The sequence below is a fragment of the Telopea speciosissima genome, chromosome 1, assembly GCF_018873765.1.
Source record: "Telopea speciosissima isolate NSW1024214 ecotype Mountain lineage chromosome 1, Tspe_v1, whole genome shotgun sequence".
Classification (NCBI taxonomy): domain Eukaryota; kingdom Viridiplantae; phylum Streptophyta; class Magnoliopsida; order Proteales; family Proteaceae; genus Telopea; species Telopea speciosissima.
This window is the reverse complement of record NC_057916.1, coordinates 33,000,643-33,024,429: the sequence shown is the minus strand read 5'-3', so window position 1 is coordinate 33,024,429 and position 23,787 is coordinate 33,000,643. Positions and strand designations below refer to the sequence as shown.

At 38.7% G+C, this 23,787-nt stretch overlaps 3 protein-coding genes across 3 annotated transcripts in view; all 3 read right to left on the bottom strand.

The window, feature by feature from the left end:
- Positions 1-255: 255 nt before the first annotated feature.
- On the bottom strand, positions 256-15,146 carry LOC122638728 (acylamino-acid-releasing enzyme-like). Its single transcript, XM_043831581.1, has 17 exons — positions 14,977-15,146; positions 14,548-14,857; positions 14,215-14,436; positions 13,884-14,120; positions 13,686-13,760; positions 13,026-13,164; positions 12,498-12,649; positions 12,325-12,407; positions 12,103-12,230; positions 11,912-11,990; positions 10,003-10,180; positions 8,877-8,937; positions 8,652-8,774; positions 1,718-1,915; positions 1,308-1,376; positions 644-720; positions 256-558 (listed from the first exon to the last, which is right to left on the bottom strand). Exons 1-17 carry the CDS (start codon positions 15,125-15,127, stop codon positions 495-497), a joined length of 2,346 nt encoding a protein of 781 aa, XP_043687516.1. The 5' UTR covers positions 15,128-15,146; the 3' UTR covers positions 256-494.
- Positions 15,147-19,126: 3,980 nt separating this feature from the next.
- Positions 19,127-21,067, bottom strand: LOC122648601 (pentatricopeptide repeat-containing protein At2g29760, chloroplastic-like). Its single transcript, XM_043841818.1, has one exon. The coding sequence runs from the start codon at positions 21,065-21,067 to the stop codon at positions 19,127-19,129; it is 1,941 nt and encodes a 646-aa protein (XP_043697753.1).
- Positions 21,068-22,919: 1,852 nt separating this feature from the next.
- Positions 22,920-23,787, bottom strand: part of LOC122661222 (light-inducible protein CPRF2-like) — a 29,385-nt gene continuing 28,517 nt past the window's right edge. The window contains exon 7 of the mRNA XM_043856564.1: positions 22,920-23,562. Within this exon, the coding sequence (XP_043712499.1) occupies positions 23,125-23,562 (438 nt within the window). The 3' untranslated portion in view covers positions 22,920-23,124. The remainder of the gene's footprint in view (positions 23,563-23,787) is intronic.

Genomic DNA, 23,787 nt, shown 5'->3' with positions numbered 1-23,787 from the left:
ACAGTGAATGAGAACCGAATTTGTCTTGTTCGTTCACCTTTTCAAAGAGTATTAGCTTAACATTTTGGGTACACGTAACAATCAATGTGGGACAATGCATTAAGACACTAATGCATGTTACCAGAGACAGCAGGATTTTTTTTTAAAAGCATTCATACTTTAGCCTCATCACCAAAACCACATGAGACATAACCACACAAGAATAAGAACACGAATGAAACAGCGAAAAAGAAAGAAGGAAAAAACTATACAGGGATGACATTATATTATGCCAAAATAATAACAATTATAAGATCATTCCTATGCCAATATTAACATTTGAACATAAGCAAAGGCCCCAGAAAACCAACCCCATCAAAGAACAAATGAGCGTTATTGATTAATTGCTTTATTTATTTATTAAATGTATATGGAAACAGTATATCGAATCATGATATTCCAATCTAGTCATTATCCCTAGATCCCAGACTTGGCCTTGGACCAGCAATGCTTGCTTAAGAACAATACTTCTTGAACCACACTCCAATGTTAAGGAAGCTTTCAAAGTCAGATTGTGGTCTGGATGAAAGAAGCAGTCATCAGATTTTAGCAAAGTAAAATAGCTAGTTTAAAATTAGCAAGAACAAATGAAAAATGATTTTACCTGTCAATTGAATGAACATCATTTGGAAACACAATAACTTTGACCTCAACTCCTTTCTCCTTCAACGCCCTAGCATACTACATGTTTCCAAACATGAAAATACTAACATCAAATATCAAATCAAAACAACAGTTCTTTATTTTTTAACATTAAGGTTTAAACAGTGAGAAAAGAAAAAAGCTCAAAAACCCTGTTACGATGGAATAGACCCAGTGTCTACAATAAGGGCCACAATGCTGTTAAGAAGCCATTGGGTTGGAATTTTTATCCAGATTTTATTAAATATAAGAATATTAAATCTAGGCAGAGAATTGGCGGGGGGGGGGGGGGTCCAATCTAACAGTTATTGGACATAATCACCATTTTGTAGAACTCGTACATACTGCCAGTCACTGAGAAAAAAAATTTGTATAACATGACTTCAACACAGTATGCTGTAGAGCCTGTTCTATTCCTCTCTTGTCCAGCAGAATAATATCACTTGCTTACCAAGTTTTTGTTGTTAATCCTTAACTACTGTATTGCACCCAAAAAAAAAATAAAAAAATCCTTTACTGTAGATTTCCTCTCCCCAACATCATCCCTCAACTTGTCTAACAATTTACATTCTTGTTCCAACATTAAGCTGCATAAAATATATATGAGAGAGAGAGAAAGATCTTACTTGCAACCCATTGGCAAATGGAACTCGACGATCCTGGGCGCCTAAAAGAATAAGGGTTGGAGTTTTGACCTATATGTCAGGAAATTTGTAGAGGTAAATACATCAGTCTATTTCACAAGATCCTTCTCAATAAATCTAGTTTTCCCAGAAATATTATACTGCTGCTTGTAAAATAAAATAAAAAAAGAGTAGAAGTTGAATGGCTAAAAGAAATTCTACTTTGAACTTTAAACTACAAGAATTTTTCTCCTATTCATACTTGACTTTGAAACTGTGACGCTTCTCCTTTCTTATTGTCAATACTCTTCAAAATATGTTCTAACATGATTTTACTATGTGAGGACAATTGAAACTTGTCTTTCGAATATAGCGTTGACTCCATTATAATCTTGAGATCTGATGGAGCATACCTTAGAGATGTGTGAAATAGGAGATTTGCTGTAGAAAAGATGCAACTGTTCAATGGAAGGTGCGTCTGTGAAATAGGATTTTCCTTCAATGCCACATGCCTCTACATAACACCAATCAGGTTTATCACTTGTTCCCACCATCAATGTAAGGTTACAGACAGGATTCCTCACAGCGGCTGCAACAAACCGATCTGGTTCCTGAAGCAAATAGAATATCAAGATGGATCCATCTGCAAAGTGAGTCCTCAACTTGAGAAGTGTGATGGCTACACGCCATTAACACACAAAGAGAATATTCACAGTTAGATACAACTACATATATAAGGATGACAGTAAAAATTTATCACACAGACAGGGAGCATTGGTCAAATTTCATACCATAGAGTAGACAACATCTGGATAAAAGAAGGGGGGAAAATAGGGGGGGGGGGGAAACAAAGATCCATTTCATTCTCAGAAACTAAAATCATTATCCAAAGTGTTTAATCATACACTTCGAGCACAGGCATAGGAATTGCAAGTGGTCAGGTTCAGTGAGGGTTTCTAGCCAATGCAACCCAACTGACCAAATCTCAAGCTAAACCTGAGGCAACCTGGTTAAGCATGGAGGGTGAGCAAGAGTGAGACTGTCTTCAGGCCAAGGCAGGGGATAATGCAGAGAAATATGATAAAATAGAAGAGAGTAGAGACAAAATCTACAACTTCTTGACACAGTCAATAGAGCCATGTTTTGGCATAATCGGAACCCAAACTAATCATGCCACAGCTTCATCACATGAAACCAAACCCAAACTGAAACCTGATTAGGCCTTGCCAAATGGATCACCTATTTAACTTGCTCTTCCATCCCCAGTCCCCACACATGCAGAGCGGCAAGACCCACCAGTTGATGCCTCCTACCAAGCTGATCTCTTATGCAATAATCAACATCAAATGTCTGCCACAGGAAATAGATGGGACCCATCAAATGGTGTGATTCCTCCATACTATAGGTGCTAAACAGTGTAGTGTGTATGTGAGTGGTTTTATGTTATGTTCTTACTACTAAGTGGGTCTAGTTTTAATTAGACTTAACTGCTCTTATTTGTAATTTGTGTTTTTACTTAAAATATATGTGGACCCTTGGCTGAAGAAAGGAATTCTATTGTTAGCCAAGTGTCTGTCGTGTTCACTCCTCTCTCCATCGCATCTCCCGTCTTCTCTTTTTCTTCCTTCTCTTCTCTCTCTCTCTCTCTCTTTGACCATGTAGGGACTGGTTTTCCAGATTCTACCTTGCTACATGGTATTAGAGCTCTTCTAATCAGTCCCTTGTTTTCAATCTCTGTTTTGATTGTCTTTTAGGGCTTTCCTTTGTGGTTTGCAGTAACCTATGCTGCCATATCTACTCTATGGAACCCTAGTTGATAACTACATGAAATAAACTAGGGTCTCTAACCCCAAGGGGGTAGCTCAGTTGGCAAAGACCAACACCTCATAATTAAGAGGTCATGAGTTCAAATCTCCTTGGGGCCTATCTATCCAAAAAAAAACTAGGGTCTCTTCCATATACATTGCTACTTTATTTCCCCCCTGCATGGATCACCATGGAAGATCATCAAGTTATTAAGCACATGAAGAGTATTACTTGCAGCAGTGATTACTTGCTGAATTTACATTAAAGTTGTCAAGCACATAGAGAGGATTACTTTCAGCAGTGCATCCATGGGGTTTCTTTTCAACCAATATTAAGTTTTTTTTATGTTTTTTCCCATCAAAAGAGCCTAGTGATACTATGTTTTTTCCATTTTTTTGGACAGGTCGAGATTTCCTTTATCTGGGAATCTGTCCAGCGGATTGAGCCCATCTTCTAGGGTTAGACTGGCCCCCCAACTAGGGTCCTTCGACCAGAATTTGGTGTCCATCGGACTCCTGGATTATCTGATATCTGAAAGCACCCAAATTCTGGGCTTGTGATTTCAGAATTGACCTTTTTGGCTGTGGTTATTATTTCACCTTTGGATCATTGTGATATTGTGTAGTTTATACCTTCTATTGGGATACTATATCTGATCAGATTTTTTGATCCATCCAAAAGGTTTGACTTTGACTTCTGGGGCTGTTGTTCCAGGCCAGATTTGGTTCTTTATTGATAATACTGTTGCTGGTCAGTTTTCTCATATATATTTATCTTTGATTGAATGTTGTGTTTGCACTTTATTGTGGTCTTTTCTTGGAATATGCCTGCTGATTTTTATTAGTTATCTCCTCATATGTATAATGGGTGATTCAAAACCTCCGGTGGACTCTATCAATGTCCAAATTACATCTATCAAGCTTAATGGTGCATCAGATTATTTACTCTGGGCACAAGCAGTAAACGTATATATCAATGCAAGAGTAAGATGGATTATCTACTTAATGATCCTTCCACTCTTGATTCTAAGGAGTATAAAAAAATGGATGAGTGAGAATGATACTCTCCTTGTATGGCTCTGGAATAGTATGGATCCGTTTGTTGTAGTCAATGTTATGTTCCACACCACTGCCAAAGGAATCTGGAATGATCTCAAAAAAAGCTTCTCTCAGGATAAAAACATGTTTCGGTATGATCTCTACGATAAGTTTTTCTCCTTTAAACAGACTGGTAAATCAGTGGGTGACTATTATAGTACACTCAAGGGCATGTGGGAGGAGCTTGATGTATACCAGACTTTGTCTACTAATCTTGATGTTTTAAAATCTAAACATGCAAAGTTTTGTCAGATCCAACATCATGTCTCCCTCCCTCTCCAAATTTGAACCATCCTCCTCTTCTAAGGATAACTCAAGCTTTGTTCAAACAGTGATGGCCGTGGTGCTGGTTTTCCTAGCAAAGGTCGAGGTTCTGGGGAATGCCGAGGTCATGGTGTTGGTAGAGGCAGAGAACAACAATCAGATCACGGCATGCATTAGTGTACTTACAGTGGAAAAATTAATCATATTTCTGATACATCTTGGGTGAAGCATTGTAAACCCAAATGGGCTCAGCAACTGTCTGCTAATACCATTACATCTGATTATAGTTCTACAACAGTGTCATCTTTCGACGCCAATCTTGCTTCCACATCTGGCGCTAGTCATTTTGTCTCTTCATCACGAGATGAACTAAATCAATTACTTAAGTGTATCAGCAAATTTGAGACATCTGCATCTACATCAACTGCTACAATTGTTCAGTTAGGTATTGGTGCATTGCTTGCCTCCTCCACCGTAGGTCATTGACTCTGGTGCCACTTCTCATATGATTGGTAAGTCCCATGTATTTTTCTCATTTCAAAAGTTAGTCACCCCTCTAGAGTCATACTTGTTGATGGATCCTCTACTCAGGTGTTTGCATCTAGTTGTGTTTCTATACCTTCTCTTGGTATGTTAAATTCTGTTCTTCATGTTCCCAAATTACCCTTAAATCTTATCTCTGTTAGTCAACTGATTAAGTCATTAAATTGTTCAGTTACCTTTTATCTGACTTCTTGTATTTTTCAGGATCTCACAACAAGGAAGACGATTGGTAAAGGATGCGAGAAGGATGACTTGTATTATTTCGATGACGTCGCTCCTACTATCACTTCCGCTACTTCTTGTGTGTCCTCTCCTCTTCAGTGGTATTACTGGTGGGGACATCTCTCTTTCCAAGCTCCACCATATGGTTCCTGTTCTAATATGGGTATAAGGGTAGAATTGTCCATAGGGATATTTCTGTACTTGTACTCATTTTATTCTATTATAAATAAAGCATTGGCTGTGTCTCATTGACACAAGTCATATTTCCCCAATCAACATGGAATCAGACTGGGGACCCAAACCTAATTCCGGAAACACCTCTCTCCCCTCTCGGCACACCTTCCTCCTGCTCCTTCTCCTTCTCCATCACCTTCTTCCTCCTCTCTCTCTCTCTCACACACACACACACACACACACACCTACCAGCCCGACCATCACTGCAGCTCTCAGTGGTGCTTCTCTAGACCACCAAGGGTCTTTGATCTCTGATTATTTGATGTCTCTCAGGTTCTACAGCCATGGTTACTGATCTCATGATCTGAGAGGCATATCAAATTCTACACAAGGATAAATCCCTGCTTTTGCTTATCGATTTTGCACAGGGTCAATCCCCGATTACTGCTTGTCGATTCTACATAAGGACCAATCTCTGAATGTCGATTTTATCCACCCTCAATTGATTGTCGATTTCTTCATGATTCAAGGACCAATCCCTGGTTGCGGCTTCTATTGATTGTGGCAATTTTTTTTGTGAACTTCTCTTTCACCCTGTGTACTTCCTGGATTGGTAACAATGTCAAACCTTACCACCGCATCAATTGGAACTGAAGGAATGAGTTGGGACTCATGGTGATTTTCCTACATTCCCTGTGAGATCTATCAAATTGGATGGGAGCAATTATTTGATGTGGTCTCGGTCGTGTTACTTGTCTATTGATTCCCGCGAGTATGTTGGGTACCTTACAGGTGAAATGGAGAAGCCTACCACTGCTGGTGCATCCCTAAAGAAGTGGAGTTCAGATAATTCATTAGTGATGTCATTTCTCATCAACTCTATGCAGCCCCATATTGCTATGGGCTACCTTCTTTTGGACACTGCTGCCGAAATTTGGAAGGATACCCAAGACACCTATTCATAGGTAGAGACTAGGGAATGATGTTCAAGTCTATGAATTGCGCAAGAAGATCCATGAAAAGAAGTAGAAGGAGTTCACACTGTCACAATACTAATCTGAGCTACGTGGTCTGTGGCAGGAGTTGGACTTATATAAGCATCGTCCCAAGTCGGCTTCAATAGTTCCTGTTGATCCTTCATTACTGCCCTCTACCTCATCAGAGTCCTTGCCTGGGGATTCTTCCTCCGCTGAATTTCCGGTTGCTCTTCATAAAGGTATTCAAACTTGTACTCAAAATTATAAGCTTATCCTATTTTGAAGCTTTACTTCACAACTTTTCTCTGTCTTTATCTACTTTGTTTGTGCCTACCAAATACCAAGAACCATCCTGGTTGGAAGAATGCTATCGATGTAGAAATGGATGCCTTATTAGATTGTCAAACGTGGTCTCTTACTGACTTACCCCCAGGTTAGGTGTTTGTGCGGTGTCAGTGGGTGTACACTGATAAGTGTCTTCCGGATGGATCTGTTGAGTGGCTGAAAGCTCGGTTGGTTGCCAAAGGCTACACTCAGAATTGTAGATTTGACTACTTTGAGACCTTCTCTCCAGTAACTCATCTTAACTCTGTGCATGTACTTATATGGAGCAACCTCCAGGGTATGTTGATCAGGGGGAGAATGCATCAAAGGTTTGTCATCTTCACAAGGCTATTTATGGGTTGAAACAATCCCCTCATGCTTGTTTAATAAATTTAGTAAAGTCATTGGTGGTTATGGGTTCACAAAGTGCTTCTCTGATCACTCTGTAGTGTTCGTCGTCGTGGTGCCAAGGTCGTCATTCTTGTCATGTATGTTACTATCCCTGGCAATGACTCTTCTGGCATTGAAGATGTCAAGGCATATTTACATCAGCATTTTCAGATGAAAGATTTAGGGATGCTTAGATACTTTTTGAGGAATTGAAGTTGTTCGTAGTAAAAAGGGTGTTAGTTTGTCTCAAAGGAAATATGTGCTTGATCTTCTATTTGAGACTAGCATGTTGGGCTCTAAACCTGTTGATAATCCTATGGATCCTCATCTGAAACTTGGGGCATGTGATGACAAAGAATTTGTGGATAAACATCAGTACAGGGGCGTGTGATGACGAAGAATTTATGGATAAACATAATTATTTGACTATTACTCGTCCAAACATTTCCTTTGTTGTTGGAGCTATTACTCATTTCATGGGAAATCCTAAGCAGGCTCACTGGGATGTTGGCATGTTGCATGTTGCATTTTGGGATATCTCAAAGATGCTCCTGGGAAAGGCCTTATTTATCGACGTCATGGTCATACTGATATTGTGGATTACTCTAATGCTGATTGGGCTAGTACTGATGCTGATTGCAGATCTACTGCTGGATATTGTATGTTTGTTAGTGGCAATCTTATTAACTGGAGAAGTAAGGAGGAGACTACAATGGCTCGGTCGAGTGCCGAGGGTGAGTATAGGGTTATGGCGCATACTACATCGGAACTGATGTGGCTAAAATCTCTTACTTAGGAGTTAGGTTTTTCAGTCACTAAACCTATGGAAATGTATTGTGATAATCAAGCTGCTATTTATATTGTTAGTAATCTAGGTTTCCATGAGCGGACTAAACATATTGAGGTCGATTGCCAATTTATGGGAAATGCTATCATGCAGAAACTGATTTTTACTCCGTTCTTCAACTCCAACAATAAACTTAGGCATGGGGGATGTCTATGTTCCAGCTTGAGGGGGAGTATAAAATAGTAGAGTGTGTGTTGGGGGGGAGTTGTATTATGTTTGTATTACTAAGTGGGTTTAGTTATACTTAGACTTAACTGTCCTTAGTTGTAATTTCTGTTTTTACTTAATATATATGTGGACTCTTGGCTGACAATAGGAGTATTTTGAATTCTATTGTTTGCCAAGAGTCCTCCATCGTGTTCACTGCTCTCTCCATCGTATCTCCCCTCTTCTCTCTTCTCTCTTTCTCTCTGACCACGTACCAGATTCTACCTTGCTACAGTAGGGAAATACATATCCTACGAAACTTGGGTTCGAAGCAGATGGCTTAAGAAAGAAGAACAAGAAGATGAAATAAAAAAAAAAAGAACAAAAAGCAAACACACAGAAAATTATGTTAAGTTTGTCATGACAAAAAACCAAAAAATAATTAATTAAAAAAAAACTGTTAGGAGCATGATAAACATCAAATATTATTAAGAGAGAGGATTTTGAATGATAAAAAGCAAATGCCAACAGAGGAGCTCAAGCAACAGCACTACACCTGGCCAATTAAGTGGGTTGTCAAAAAACCACCATGTGAACCTCCAAGCACAGATATTTTAGATCGATCAGCTAGTCCCATGTCAATTACATGGTCTATAGCTGTTAGAACGTCATTAACATCCTGCACATGTTGAACTACAGTAATTGGAATTTCATGAAAATTACAAAGCATATTTGAAGGCCTAAGCATAATATATGATACATAAGACTGAGAATAGAGCACCTGGGACCCAATTTTCCCCGGAAGAGATTGTAATGCCTCCTCTCCAAACCCCAGCGAGCCTCTGAAATATGTTACTTAGATTAGAAAAGGCCTAAAGAGAAAAAATTGTCAATCATTCATCGATTAGGAAAATGAACAATAAGAAGCAGTCTCCAAATGTGGAACAAAATCTCTCTCTCTCTCATACACACACACACACACACACAAACAACAAAATCCCAACCACTTGCTATATTGTCTAGAATAACTTATGGCAGTGAGCGTGCATCATCTTTCCCCAATCCCCCCACAACCCCCCCCCCCAAAAAAAAAAAAAAAAAAAAAAAAAGTCTTACCTCAACATCTATTGGATGAGGCCTTTTGTAATCCACCCAAATATGTTCTACAAATAGGACAATTAAATCTCTTGCAAGAGTGGCTTGATACTTTGGTATCTCCCTCTTAGCTCTTAACAGCCTTACCCTCATTAATAAAGTTGAAGAGTATTTAGGTGGAACTTTCAATTACTGTTTATTTGACATGGAAAATGAATTGGAGGCGCAAGTGCTCACCAATAACCAAACCGTCTCTTGATGGTCTTTGAAAGGTTATGTGTCTTCAATAAAGGAGAATTTGTGTATTTTTTGATGTTAGATCTTTTGCAAGGTCTAACAAGAAAAACATTAACTGCGTGGAATTCAATGTATGTAGAAATCAAGCTCACTAATTCTCCTGTAAGAAACAGAATCAATCACTGTGGATTGCATATCCCTGAAACATTTCTGGTTCATTCATTGGTTAACATATCCCCTCTACGCTCATTAAGAATCTTAACTCAATTGTTGAAGATTAAAAAAAAGAAGAAAGAAATAAGAGTAATTTTCAACTTCTTTACCAAGGAAAAAAATCAGAACAAATTACATGTTCCTAAAGAAAACAAAGAGAGAAGCTCTTTGGCACAGTTAGTTTCTAGCAAAATAAAAGAATCAGAAGAATAGATGGTTAAAGGGATAGAATGATTTAAAATAGACTAGAATGGAGTAAGAACAGCTAGATTCAATGTGTATTCAATCTTGTGTCTTCAGATCCTACTTAACAGAAGGCAGGAAAAGAAGGGGAAAAGAAAACATTTGGCAATTTGACTCACCTATAATTTACGATGAGTAAGCTGTAACCAATTGAAGATAAAAATGCTAGAGACTTTGAAAAGCTTGTCACTGAGACAGAATGTGGTCCACCATGAAGCATTACAATTAGTGGATTACATACACCATTCTTCTGAGAGCTGGAAGATACAAATATAGCTTCAAAAGGGTCACTGGCACCTGACAAAAATCAACATATTCAGGCTATCATTGGAGCTTATAGTCACTATAAAACCTGACTCCACCCCCACCCCAACAAAAAAAAAAAACTGCAACAACTTCTTCCGCAGATGCCAAGGCCTAAAACAATCAAATAGATAGTGAATGTTTTTCATGATATGCATTTGGGAACAACATGGAGCATACTGGCATCTGACAATTCAGGCAACTAGTGCTTAGCCTGTGTTATGAATAAGAAATATGTTCCAATGAGACCAAATTTATCAAAGCACTGACCGAAAATTACCCACCTCTGTATCCATATGAACAAAATGTTCATTTAGATAGCCAAGGCCAAAGTCTCTCAAGAACTTCCAAGTGCAGGCACAAGTCATTTAGCACCAACCAAGACAACAAGTGAATTCCCCTCTGCAACCAATCTAAAAAACGCTGGGCAGCAGGAAGTTTGAGACTTATGAAAGAGGAACAATTTGTTGGCCACTACAATCATTATTGTCTTACGGGGTCAGAGAAAGGAAACAGGACCTCACAAATAATATCCCTATCAACTCAAATGCCTATGAACCAAATTATTACAGGACCAACCATAAAAAATCAAGTTTAAGAACATCACTCTGAACTCTGAAGAGGAATCCAAGAATAAAGAATCTCCCTCAGGGAGTGAAATTGCCTTTATAGAGCGATCTCTCATAACTGAACCAATGGGCATATCTTTTAAGAATGGGACCACAGAAGCTCAAATACAGACATAATGAAAATCATGAAAATCTCTAGAAAGGAGAGGGAGAGCCAGCACCATATGATGTCTAAAATAACTCAAAGGAAGACTGCATCAAAAGGCAACAAGAAATGGTTCAACATTGTTACAGCAATGCTATGTGGGGAAACAGAGGATTCACAAGTTCGCATTGGCCATGTAAATGCAGGAAGGTCATCTCCAACTAGTATTCCACCTTGAAGAAAACTACTACTTCTACTGACTTTTTATGTGAAATCTCCAAACCAAAAGCCATGAATTTAAGAGGTCTAGGATTGCAGACCACGTTGAGAAAGAAGGTAATTTCATCATAAGGACACTTAAAATGCATCTCGATTGTAAACTACCATCAGATTATCAAAATCATATCTTTTTATCAGTCTTTGTGAAGAGGTACATCTCGTCAATGCATTCAATGAGAAAGAGACATCAACCACTTCATGATGTTTAGATCCCAAGTAGAACCCAAAATCCATGAATGGCCAAAGGAAGAAAAAAAGACACAAAAATGGGGCAGTCTTTTACTATAGCTCAAGTAAAATTGAGAGAATTCGCAACCAGTTGACAATCTCAACCAAAACAAGGTTACTCATGAATCCACAGTAGTTCCCAAGCTGATGTCATATCTAAAAGGTTGGATAAGAACAACAATTACAAGAAGAATTGATGATTTCCAAATTACAGAAAGAGAGCAACTTCAACTATAAGACATGAGCCCCAGCCATTAGGCAGAAACCCTTTTATTTCCATAAGCTTTAAGTTCCTGGAAAACCTCTGTAACCATCTATCTAAAACTGGTGGTTTCATCTCCTTCACTTCCCAATCTTTTTTTTACAGCTAAATGGGATTGCCCTTAAGGAAAAAAAATCATTGTTTGTTGAACCATTCACAGTTGTACACTGCAGTCAATATGATATAACAATAAGGAAAGAAAAATCTTAATATGAATATAGACGTAAAGATCGATAACTTACCTCTACTAAGGTTGTTGGATGTATCCCTAACAGGAATCTGCATTATACTGAACTGAAGGAATGATAGCAAAGATAGAACCTGTGGCAAATAGCAGTGTGAGATGCTTTATGTTTTATTAAATATAAGCATAACAAAGTTAACTTCAAAGTGCACAAAAGGCCCACAGGAAAAATAAGCTGAAACGCTCAACCTTTTCAGAGTATCTGGACAGGGGACTTGAGACATCCATCCAACCCCATGTACCACTTGCATGTTCTTCTTCCTTCTTTATGTGACTTCCAAACTTTATCTGAGGAGGGTCTATGGGACTGCTAGACACTTCACATACGAAATAAAACTATAAAGCCTTGTTTGTTTATTACATGCTTCAAAAAAAAAAAAGGGTCATTGTCAGAGGTCAGCGACCAATTACCAGCAAGAACATTGTCCCCGTCCAGCGTAAGAATGTTCCATGAATGAGTTGAATCAACAGGGCTAATACGTGATATTTTCCCACTGCATATAAGAAATATTCAATTCTAATTGAATCACATGGAAACAATTTCAAAACCTCAGAAAGTAAATGAAACAGAAGTCAGTTGTTACCTCAGCACATTTATAGCAAGTAGCACTACAGTGCTTCGCCAGATGGAAGACAAAATCATAGTAAATCCATCAGAAAGCCAAGGTTTAGCAAGAACACTTGAACAATAAAGCCCAGGGAAGCAACCATCCTCAGCAGACATCACTACAGGGACCTGCAAATATACTGTAGAATGAGAATACAACAAAATTCTGACTAATTATAGTTAAGATTCTGGGTTGTGGTTTCAAATGCACAAATCATCAAATTTGGATTTACCGAAGGGAATAACCAACAGAATAATGTAGAGATTATTTTGTATGAGAAGTTTAATGGTGAAAAGTGGGATCATATGCAGCCTGAAGCATTACTTCTATCTTCAATGCTTTGGAAAATTGGCTCCAATATTCAAAAGAAAATCCAAACATGTCTTTGTTCTTTACCACCAATTATATGAAATTGGTTAAACAAGGAATTTCTATAAGGATTTGCTTGAGCTTTGATGATTTCTGAACAACCACATCCAACTTTAGCAAATAAGAAGAACTTACCACATCAACAAGTGCTGCACTTGAGCATGGCTTTCCATCTGCGGGCCAATCAATTCTATGAAGCGATTGTGTTGCAAAGGATGTTCCACTGTCCACAGAACTTTTTGCAGACAGAAACACCAGACACTTTCCATCTGGACTGTCAGGATAAATATTATTTTCATTCAGTCAATAGTTTCTAAGAATTTTTCTTTTTCTTGCTTTCTTCTTTCATATGGGGTTTTTAGCAGTGGCTCAAATTAAGATGCAAACAGGCAGGATTGGATCCCAAGCCTGAAGTACAAGAATTCACAGGCTTTACCAGTGCACCATGCTGGCACCTCCATTCCTAGACAGTAGGTACCTATAAAACAAGATGTGTGCATACTACACAGCATGGTGACAATAAGCAACAGACATTTAAACGAATGGAGCATATTTCAAGTCCTGTGATAAGCTATTGACCATAAAACAATTTCGTATGTGTGGTATGGGATCAAGGAAATTGACAGATCTTTGATCCAGTAACACCATTTTGATTCAGAAATTTCATTGTATTGCTACAAATATTGTGCCAGTCTGTTATTGAGGGTTAAAAACTCTGTATTATAATAAACGAAAAGAAAACACAACCATAAACAAAAACAAAAAATATGAAGGACAAAGTTGGAACCTATGTACCTGAACCGCGGGAACAGAGCACTACTTATGCTTTCAGTTAGATTAACCATCACAGAGCCTTTGGTTTCAGTAATTCTGAGATATAATAAGGAATCCAAAGTTAACAGAAAAGAATGTTTGGAAACTCAGCATCTAATATTAACATTAAGAAAGAGTTATGGGTAAAGCAACAAGATAACATGAACATTGCAAACACACTTGAGTGGAAGTACATCAGCTTCTGCTTCATGAAATGGAGAACTAACTGCATACAAGGCGCATGGCCTATTGTACGCATATTGCATGCCAAGCTTTCTTGCAACTTTCTGCGGACCATTTTCTGATGGCCACCCAACAAAAACCAAATATTGTTGCAAACCACTGGTTGATGGTACCCATACAACTTGTCCAACACTCAAGGACTTCCCAATTCCTTGAACAGCACGGACATCTCCACTGAAAATGCAGAGAAGCTCAAATTAGGTTTTAAAAATCCAATGCAGCTCTCCCCATCTTATTAGAAGCATTGAGGAACACAGTGAAAGTGGACCTGTTAACATTGATGACAAAGAGTGCTGGCTGCCTTTTCCCCGCATAGGTTTCCCCCCAGTCCTCATCCCACTCTCCTTGACCTTTCCAGCTTCCACAGTCCTTATCTGTAGAACCTCCTTTCTTGTAGCCGAAACCATCAAACATGGGCTTTGAGGAAGATGGCTCCTCAGCAACATAAGCAATTTGAGTTTCATCAGAGTTCCAAGAGATGCCCTCAAACCTAAGATGTACCAAGAGCTTTTTAAGTTACTATTTCATTTGCATATATAACTATTTCAGAAACATTGACATAGTCGTTTTATAAAGTTTAAGGGATTTCACATCATCTTACCATCCTTCTGTATATACTGATCCATGAACAGATTGTGGGACATGTATTTCCTTTTGCAACTGAGATGAGTCCCATACCTCAAATTGGATGGGAGATCCACTTTCTTGATTCCGAATTACAAGAAGCTTCAAACCTGACGGTGAGGGAGCAATTATAGACACACCCGTCATCTCAACAGGGAACGGGGCCCAATGGAAGCTAACAGATTGGTTACTTTTTTCTGAAATATGAGCAGATAGCATGTGTTTCCTCCTTTTGTTTGCCAAGAGATTTGCTTGGCTAACAAGAAACATTGCCTGGGAACCCTTTTCTGCAGCTCAAGAAAGATTATATGTTAAGAAACACAAGGCAAGGAGAATAAAAGTAAGATTGCTCAGCATCAGCTTACAGCACAGAGAAACAGAACAACCAAATAGGAAACAGCCATACCACAATCAGACTTAAAAATCCATGCTTTGTCAATGCTACAGATATTGGTGAACTCTTGAAACAATTTAGCCTGGGAAGCATATTCTTCCGCGGTTTTTGTATCTAAGCCTAATGGCACATCATTTTGAGAGGCAGCTCCTGACACATCCATGGTGAACAAGGTTGACGACTGCATATCAAGCATAAAAGATGAGAAACAAGCAATGTAAGAAAACCAGCACTTCTTATTTTCAAACAAGATGACAAATTAACATATTTCAAAAATTACTCCAAGGGAACTTAGGAGAATCAAGTTACAAGACAATAAAATTTCTGATACTACGGATTAATTACTTAAAAGTGAATTAAAAGTGGTGAAAGCAGGAGTGATATTTCATTGTAGGGCCAGTTACCCATGTCAAAGAGTCGAAGGTTCTTACAACTATGAATCTGAGTTTAAAATGAACAAGAAACCAGTGCAAATGTAGAGTTAAGTTTAAGCAATAATTATAAATATTCCAATTTGAAACCATATCACGACTCACGGGAATAGGGAAGCAAACTTAGATTATTGGCATGGCCAGTCCTCATCCCTTGCCAAGGTATCCCTGTACAACTACAACATGTTCTTATCACTTTTCCCCCTTACCCATGCACCTAATTTGTAATATTTTAATTAAATTTCCTTGTTCTTATCACATCTCCATTAGGGAAAGCGGAGAACAAGGATCAAATATAAACAACTTTCAGGGATGACCAAGAACCCACTGTAACAGCTACAACTGGTTATTCATTCTGATACTGTCACTCAATAGAAATCTGTGAATCCATTCTCCTTCAAAATAAGTCTGTGAACTTGGAGAAAGAAAATGATGTGAAGAGAACCCATAAGTCAGGGCAACAAGTGGAAGGTTTTGATTGTTGCAAACTAAGAGCAACTGCTAATGTTCGAAGATTAGAAGAACAGAAATATAATCAAGTAGCATTTTTTCAGTAGAGAAATGATCGAAGAACTTGTAAATGCTACGGTCGACGTAGCGACCATGAGAGAGAGAGGTCTTACGTGAAGAAGTGAAAAGGTCTGACAGGCGTCCTCACAGGGGTCCGCCGGAGATGGGATATGGAAGGAGGAAAGCTGCAGTGGCCAACCCAATTCTCATTCGCATTGCCATCTTAAATTGATCATTTTTGCATGTGTGTACACCAAGGTTTTAATCGGGATCTGTATCGGTCTCGGCCGATACCGATACAATACCGATCTACATCGGCTCAGATCAGTCGGGATCGGAAAATTCTACCCTTAAATTTCAATAAAATCCGATTTTATTTACATTTTTACCTTTGATTAGTACCTGGATCGATATCGTGTCAGTTTCTACTGATACTGATACAATACGGTTGATCCGATACCGATTCCTTGACCATGATGTACACATAGGCAAGCCAATGAGTTTATTTCTTTTCCTTTTCTTTTTATTTTATTTTAGATTAAACTTAAAATTAAACACTTAAAGTCTATAAACCACACAATCTACTACTAAAAGATTAATATAACTAAAGTATTATAATAAATGTATTTTTTTTTTTATGAAATATTAAATTAAAATATTTTTATGGAGAAGGAAGGGACGGAAAAAACAGAGAAAGGAGACAAGAAGGATTTTTTTTTCCTTAATTTATTTTATTGTTAGATAATGCTGAATTATCTTTAAATTTGTGTAAGTGAAAAAAGGAAAAGGGTTTGTGACGAGAAAAATATTATGTTTCTTTGATCTGGAGCGCTAGACCACGGTGTCAATTACCTGATTGAGGGATCATAAACTTTCTTTCTTAAAACAAAAAAATAAATAAAACCTTTGTTATTGAGAAAAGACCGAAAAGAAAAGAAGATAAAGGACGAGTGTAACTCAATAATAAAATACTAATATACCACAAATAAGAATCTCATTGAAGACTAATAGCTACTATTGAATTGATAAACAATTTTATCAGAGTAATTTTGGCAGAAAATACATGAGGTTCTAAGATCTACATTTGGGCTTCTAAAAAAAAATACTTGACAATGGATCCGTAAAATATTTATAATAAAGTTACTTTTTTTTTACAAATGTTTTTTTACCATATTCATAACAAGGAGTCTTTTCCATCACTATCTATAGTGAAGTATGATATTTTACTATTTTGTCACATGACTGTATATGGGTTAGTCCATGCATGTCATAGACATAGTGATGCCATGAAGGACCCAATAATAATTAATTAAAACTAGTAACTGATAAGGGTTACTCACACTATACAACAACAACAACCAAAGCCTTGTCCTCTCACACCACAATCAATAAAATTATCTGTGATGCTTAGAAAATAATGAAAGAAAATATCGCATGTTACCATGAGGTCGTGCCAAATGTCACATCGATTGTAGCTCTACCAACACTTAAGGTATGATATAAGGCAAAAAGAACTCTATTTGGGACCATGCACGCTACGCCAGACTCAGAGGGGGTAAAATGACTGCACCCTCATGAAAGGCGGATATGCCACCCCTGCTTCTATGCGCTCTCCCATTGGCCCCTGCTATACTGGCGTAGGGGCCGTGCTTTTGGACAAATATCGCATTCCCATAACATAATTAGTAGGAGTTTGCTAAGTTCACAAAAGCATGAACACTTTATTATTCAATATAAATTTGTATTTAAAAATTGTGAATACTTTTAAGTGAGAGGGAAAGAAGGGAAATATAAGCTACTTTTTTTTAATGGGAGAGGGTTGGGTATGTCATCGACTTTAAATAAGCAAGGGACATACACCAATCACAGGACATGACACTGGAGAGCAAGGGGGTCATTTCCAAATGAGGAGAGAAGATGACACATGCTGAGCACCTTGGTGGCATGCACAGCCTTTTCCTTTTTTTTTTTCTTTTACTGTTGATTGGCATTCATAATGCTTTGGGTGTCAAGTTTCTCTTGATGTTAACGTTTTCCTAATTAGGATTTGGATTAGAATTTAATTATACAAAGGTAACATAAGAGTGGGAAGCCAACCACCACTTGGGTGAGTTGGCATGGAATAGTGTGGTATCATGCAGTTGTCCATACAAAAGAGGAAACTTAGTTTTGAAAATAGGCATGCATGGTGGTGGTGCAAAGTTGGCCTCTTGAAAGGTTTTCAGGGTGTCTGGGTGAGGTGTACATGCAAGAAACTAGAAAATCTAAAATAGCAATTGTAATGAGGCTTTATGAACCTGAAGAACCACTTATTTTTCCAATTTATATATGAACATAAAAAATAACTTTAAATTATCATGGTTTCGTGACTTGACAAAGAATGTGAAATAAAGAAAATAACTATGACTCCCACTTATGGTTGCAGGAATGCAGTGATTATGTAGCAAGAGACAAAGATATGATTTAAGCCTTTAGACTGTCATTGTGATTAGGTTGTGCTTTGTCTTGAACTCCTAACCTTATGTGAAAAAGACTGGTACAGATTCGAATCGGGAAACAACCCAAGAATATGGAACAAAAGGGAAATGAATTAATGGTTAGTACAGACTACAATCGTCCTAGTGAAGAGGTGATCTTTTGCTCTGTGATTCCATCAAGAAAGATTGGAAGAAAGCATGTTAGGGAGCATTTCTGTGTGTAACACTTAACATCAGTGGCACTGAAGTGCACTGATGCTTAGTTCAGGATTTTCAGGTTTCTAATACATTAATACTACATGGATGTCTAGAGATGCCAATGGGATGCCTATCTGAAGTTTGCAAGCTTATAGTACCTAGGTGGAACTTTGAACTCGATACGAGAGTGAGATGACCAAGAAACCAATATGTTTCCTCTTCCTCAATACAGAAACTTGAATAAGAACTAACATCCCAACCAAAGAATCTGTAGAGTCATAGATTAGTCATATTTTTGAATTGTATGAGTACAACATTTTAGCTCCCTTAGGATGTTTGCTTAAAAGTTACAACATTTCATGATAGTGAGAGAGGGCTTGACAAGACCAGTCAGTATTCATTGGCACTCTTTGCTCTTTGGAAGATCTCTTTGCCAAACTGATGCTTGGCTCAAGTGCAACCCAAACTACATGAATTGTCAAATTTTTCCAGTTTTTTGAAATAAAGGTTGGAGGAACAGATACTCACCAATTCAATCAAATAACATCACCAAAAATCACCACATGAACATCCTCCTTGTTTAAAGTGATGGAAGCGACTCCGATCCCTAACTACAATCTCTCTGTTCCAAATTTTAGCAATCATTTTAATGGCAGAGTGGCAATCCCTGCAAATACGCAAGTTCTTAAGAATATGAATAGGGATATTGTTTCCAAGTTTGAGGATTCCAAAAGCAATAGCCAATTTCTCACTATGACTGAACAAAGTCTGTTCCTTATCCTCCTCGTCTATATCTAGTGAGACCTCTGATGGGTTGGGCATGTGACCCGCCAACATCAATCTCTCTGCTATTTCACCCATCATAATGTTTATCTTATCAAATTCAGGATGTGATCTATCACCAGATACAAACTCGTGTACACTTCCCCCAATCATAATGGAACTACACCCAACTGACTTTTTGATGCCACGATCTTCCATCATGCCTCGAATCTCAAAGGCACTCGCCCACCTTCCTGTGCTGGCATATATGTTGTATAATAAGATATAAACTGCATCTTTCTGGGGTTCCAAAACAAGGAGGTGCTTTGCTGCTTTCTCTGCTAGTTCCACTTCATTATAAACCCTGCAGGAACCTAATAGAGAACCCCAAATAACAGCATTTGGTTCAATGGGCATACTTTCTATGAACCTTTCAGCATCCTTAAGATAACCAGAGCGACCAAGGAGATCAACCATGCAACCATAGTGCTCAATCTCAGGCTCTATCTTGTATAAATACCTCATCTCATTGAAATGAAAATGACCCTCTTCAACAAGGCCCACGTGGCTACAAGCACTCAAAACACCGATATATGTGACTCTGTTTGGCTGTATCCCTTCTTCTCGCATTAACAAGAACAGAGCAATAGCAGATTTCCCATCTCCATGCATTGCAAGGCCTGAAATCATAGCAGTCCAAGCTAACACATCCTTCTTTGGCATTCTTTTGAAGACCTGCATCGCTCGATCTATCCTCCCACATTTTGAGTACATATCCAGAAGTGTAGTCCCAACAAAAACATCTGTTTGCGTTAAATTCTCCTTGATATAACCATGCAATATCCTTCCATAATATAGGGAACCTAAATTTGCACAAGCTGTGAGTGCACTCGCAACGGTAAAATCATCAGGCTTTAAACCAAAACCTCGCAACTTTGAAAACAATAACAAGGCCTCCTTGAAGCTACTATTATGGATGTATCCAGTTATCATTGAGTTGAATGTGATAACATCTCGATAATCCATCTGGTCAAAGAGGGAACGAGCAATATCCAGCTTGCCCAATTTGCAGTACCCATCAATTATGGTGTTCCAAGCCACAAGAGTCTTGCAATCCATACTATCAAAAACTTGTTGAGCAGCATCTATGTCTCCACATTTTGCATACATATCAATCAAAGCAACAGCCAAATTTACATTCATGCAGATCTGCTCTCTAACGATGAAGTGATGAATCCATTTGCCCAAGTCCAAATCCCTTAAAGGGGCACAAGCTGAGAGCACCGAGACCATGGCAACAACATCTGGCTTAATATTAGCTGAAACCATCTTCCTGAAATATTGAATAGACATTTCAGGTTTATCTGTTTGCGCATAACCTGCAACCATGCTAGTCCAAGATACGACATTCCGTTCAGGCATTTGATCAAACAACTTCAGAGCCTCACCCATAGACCCGTTTTTAGCATAGATACCAACCATCGTCGTCCATGATACCACATCTTTAAGATCCATTTGATCAAAAACTCTCTTGGCCAAATCAAGATGACCTAACTCGGAATACATGTGGATCAAAGAGTTGCCAGCAAAAACATCGGACTCGTCACAGAGCTTGAGGAAGTTGCCATGGATTGTCCGCCCCATATGGGTAGAGGAGCACCGAGCGCATGCCTTGAACAAGAATTGGAACGTGTGAACATCAGGAACAACATCCTCTCGACACATGTTCATGTAAAGAGCGATTGATTCCTGCGGGGCATGATTCCTCAAACAGGCCCTGATGACGGTATTCCATAGAAAAGTGGAGGGTTTTGGAATTTGACGAAAAACGGAAAGGACATATGCAGTATCGCCATGATCCGCGACTGCTATACATTTCAGAAGGTTACGTATTGCAGAAGGGTGAGCCGTTCCCGTGATGATCACATGAGCATGGATTTGGGTGCATTGCTTTAGAGTGGTGAGGGTTGCCCATTTCATTAAATTACGTTTAGAACACTAGAGCATTCAAAGATCAATGACAGAGGACAGAGTTCAACCATTTAAAAGTTCGTTGGTTCTTTTCAAATGTCGGTTGCTTGTGGCGGGAAACAGTTGGTTGCTAGTGTCACCAAGCATAATAAGGGGGTGGGATCTCACTCAGGCAGCGTGTTCGGGCAGAGGTAAGGTGATCATTGTGCCCCTTTGTTAGAGGCACTGGGAAACTAGGTCGGGCAGGGAATTGGAAGGGATAAAAATCCCAACTAAATTGGGTTGGCTAGTCAAGTAACTTTCATTTCACCCAAAAAAAAAAAAAAAAGTCAAGCAACTTTCATCAAAAGTAGACAATAGTTGACAATGTTTTGTTGTGCCAGGAACTTTTATACAATGGGGGATAGAACGCTGCCAGGGCTATAAAACCTACACGTGTGCACTGGCCAATGTGAGCATGCATATAAGTATTGTCTTGAGCAAGTTTTGCCTTTCTATGGGGGTAACGTAGTACTTTTGTGCACTTATGTGTCTAGGCATAGGAGCCATGCAGGCCACGCGACCACGATTTCGTCTCTTAAACCTCCTGCTTCATGTTCTCCATGTCTAAAATCCATCTTGAAGCTTCGGCATCTCACTGGGCCCAACATTCGACACCTCATTGGCTCCGATGCTACTACCTATATTTGGTTGGATCCATGGCTACAACATCCCACCCTCCATTCAATTGAAGGATCATCTTTGATCCCTGGTATCGGCCGTAAAAGAGACCAACAAGTTCAAACTCTTCTTCATAATGTTATGGGAAATTTTCAAAACATTTGACCCTCTAATCAAGATTTGCCCACAGATGGAAGACAGAATTATTTGAATTGTCACACCATCAGACTAGTTTACCATTACACTCAAGTCCACTGGGGCAGCCTCATTTGGTTCAAGAATACTATTCCTCGGTTCAGCTTTGTTACATGGGTTGCCTTTCATTAAAGGTAGTGAGTGTGTTGTGTTCAGATGGCATGGATTCCCAAGATCACTTATTCTTCCAAAGCAACTTTTCCAAAGAGATTTGGAATACCATATTGGGGTTATCCAGAATCAGTCGGAGCACATGACCTTCAAATTTGAACGAAGAAGTGGAATGGATGACCACTCATATCCAAGGTAATTCCTTAGTAACTCAAGTGATCAAGCTTTCATTCAGCTCATCGATTTACCACATCTGGGCTGAAAGAAATCATAGACTACTTTGTTGGAATTTTATATGAATTAAAATATATGATTCCATATATAAGAGGGTTATGTTTTTTCTTAATAGACACCTAAATGATGAATGATGAACGAATGTACCTATTGTTGAAGTTTGGTGTCTTGACTTTCAGATGATTGGACTGTGTTTTGGAGCCTCCATAGGCCGTAAGGGCTGAATACAAATAAAATTTATTTTTTCCGGAGTTAACATTGGACTGTGATACTCATGAGACTCAGACCTGCGACATTAGCATTTTCATTTTCTTTGTTTAGGAAGGATTTCAAAATGACGAGTGTGGGATGAACAAGTGCCACCAACTTCCTACCGGCCTTGACATTCCTAGTGGCTATTACCAGAGGAAGCATTGGCTCCAAATCGACTCAACAAGAAAGGGAAAAGAGAATATTACTATGGAAGGTGAGAAATGCAGTTTCAACCTCTGCAATATCAATAGAAAAGAATAGGAGTTCAATACATGAGCCATAAATTAAATCCTGCAATAAATCCTATGCCTCTGAACCTTCGCAAACAAGCAGTTACGCTTGTTACTGTCGTCCACCACTTAAGGGGTTCCCGGTTCCCACCCTGCATCCCATTGCACAGGTCCACAAGAAGTTCCACCCCCACGGATACGCTTCTGAAGATGTTCTAAGCTAGCTACCTGCTGCATGGAAGCTGTACGGCCAATCTTTGTACCCCGACTTACATTCTGCATCTCATCAACTGGAGCAATTGGAGCAACTGGGGCTGGAGGAATATCAGGCAAGCCACTTTGCACTCTTCCATCAAGTGGATTAGTGGCAATAGCACCACCGGGAGGAGGAACAGGTTGATAGAAGTGCTGCTTGGGGTCATCTTGCACTGGAACAGCAGCAGCATCTGCAGACACATCAGACGGGCTGCCCGTATATGGCATGCCCATCTGCGGTATTTCAGACATGGCCGGGAACAGTGGATTCAACCCTGTCACTCTCTTAACGGTTTCTTCTGCTGCCTTTACCTGGAAGTAACAAGAAAACATACTATTAATGTAACAGTAACTCGTCTCTATGCAGGCATGTGACGCTTATAGCAAACGCATTATAGAATCATTATTTTGTAGTTCACAAAATTTTGTATGAAACTAGCTTAAAATGTTCCCATGTATTTCTTTTAAGAATTTTTTTTTTTCTTACTTCAGTGCAACTCATTTCCTTTCCATTGTGTATTTTGTTTTTTTTTTTTT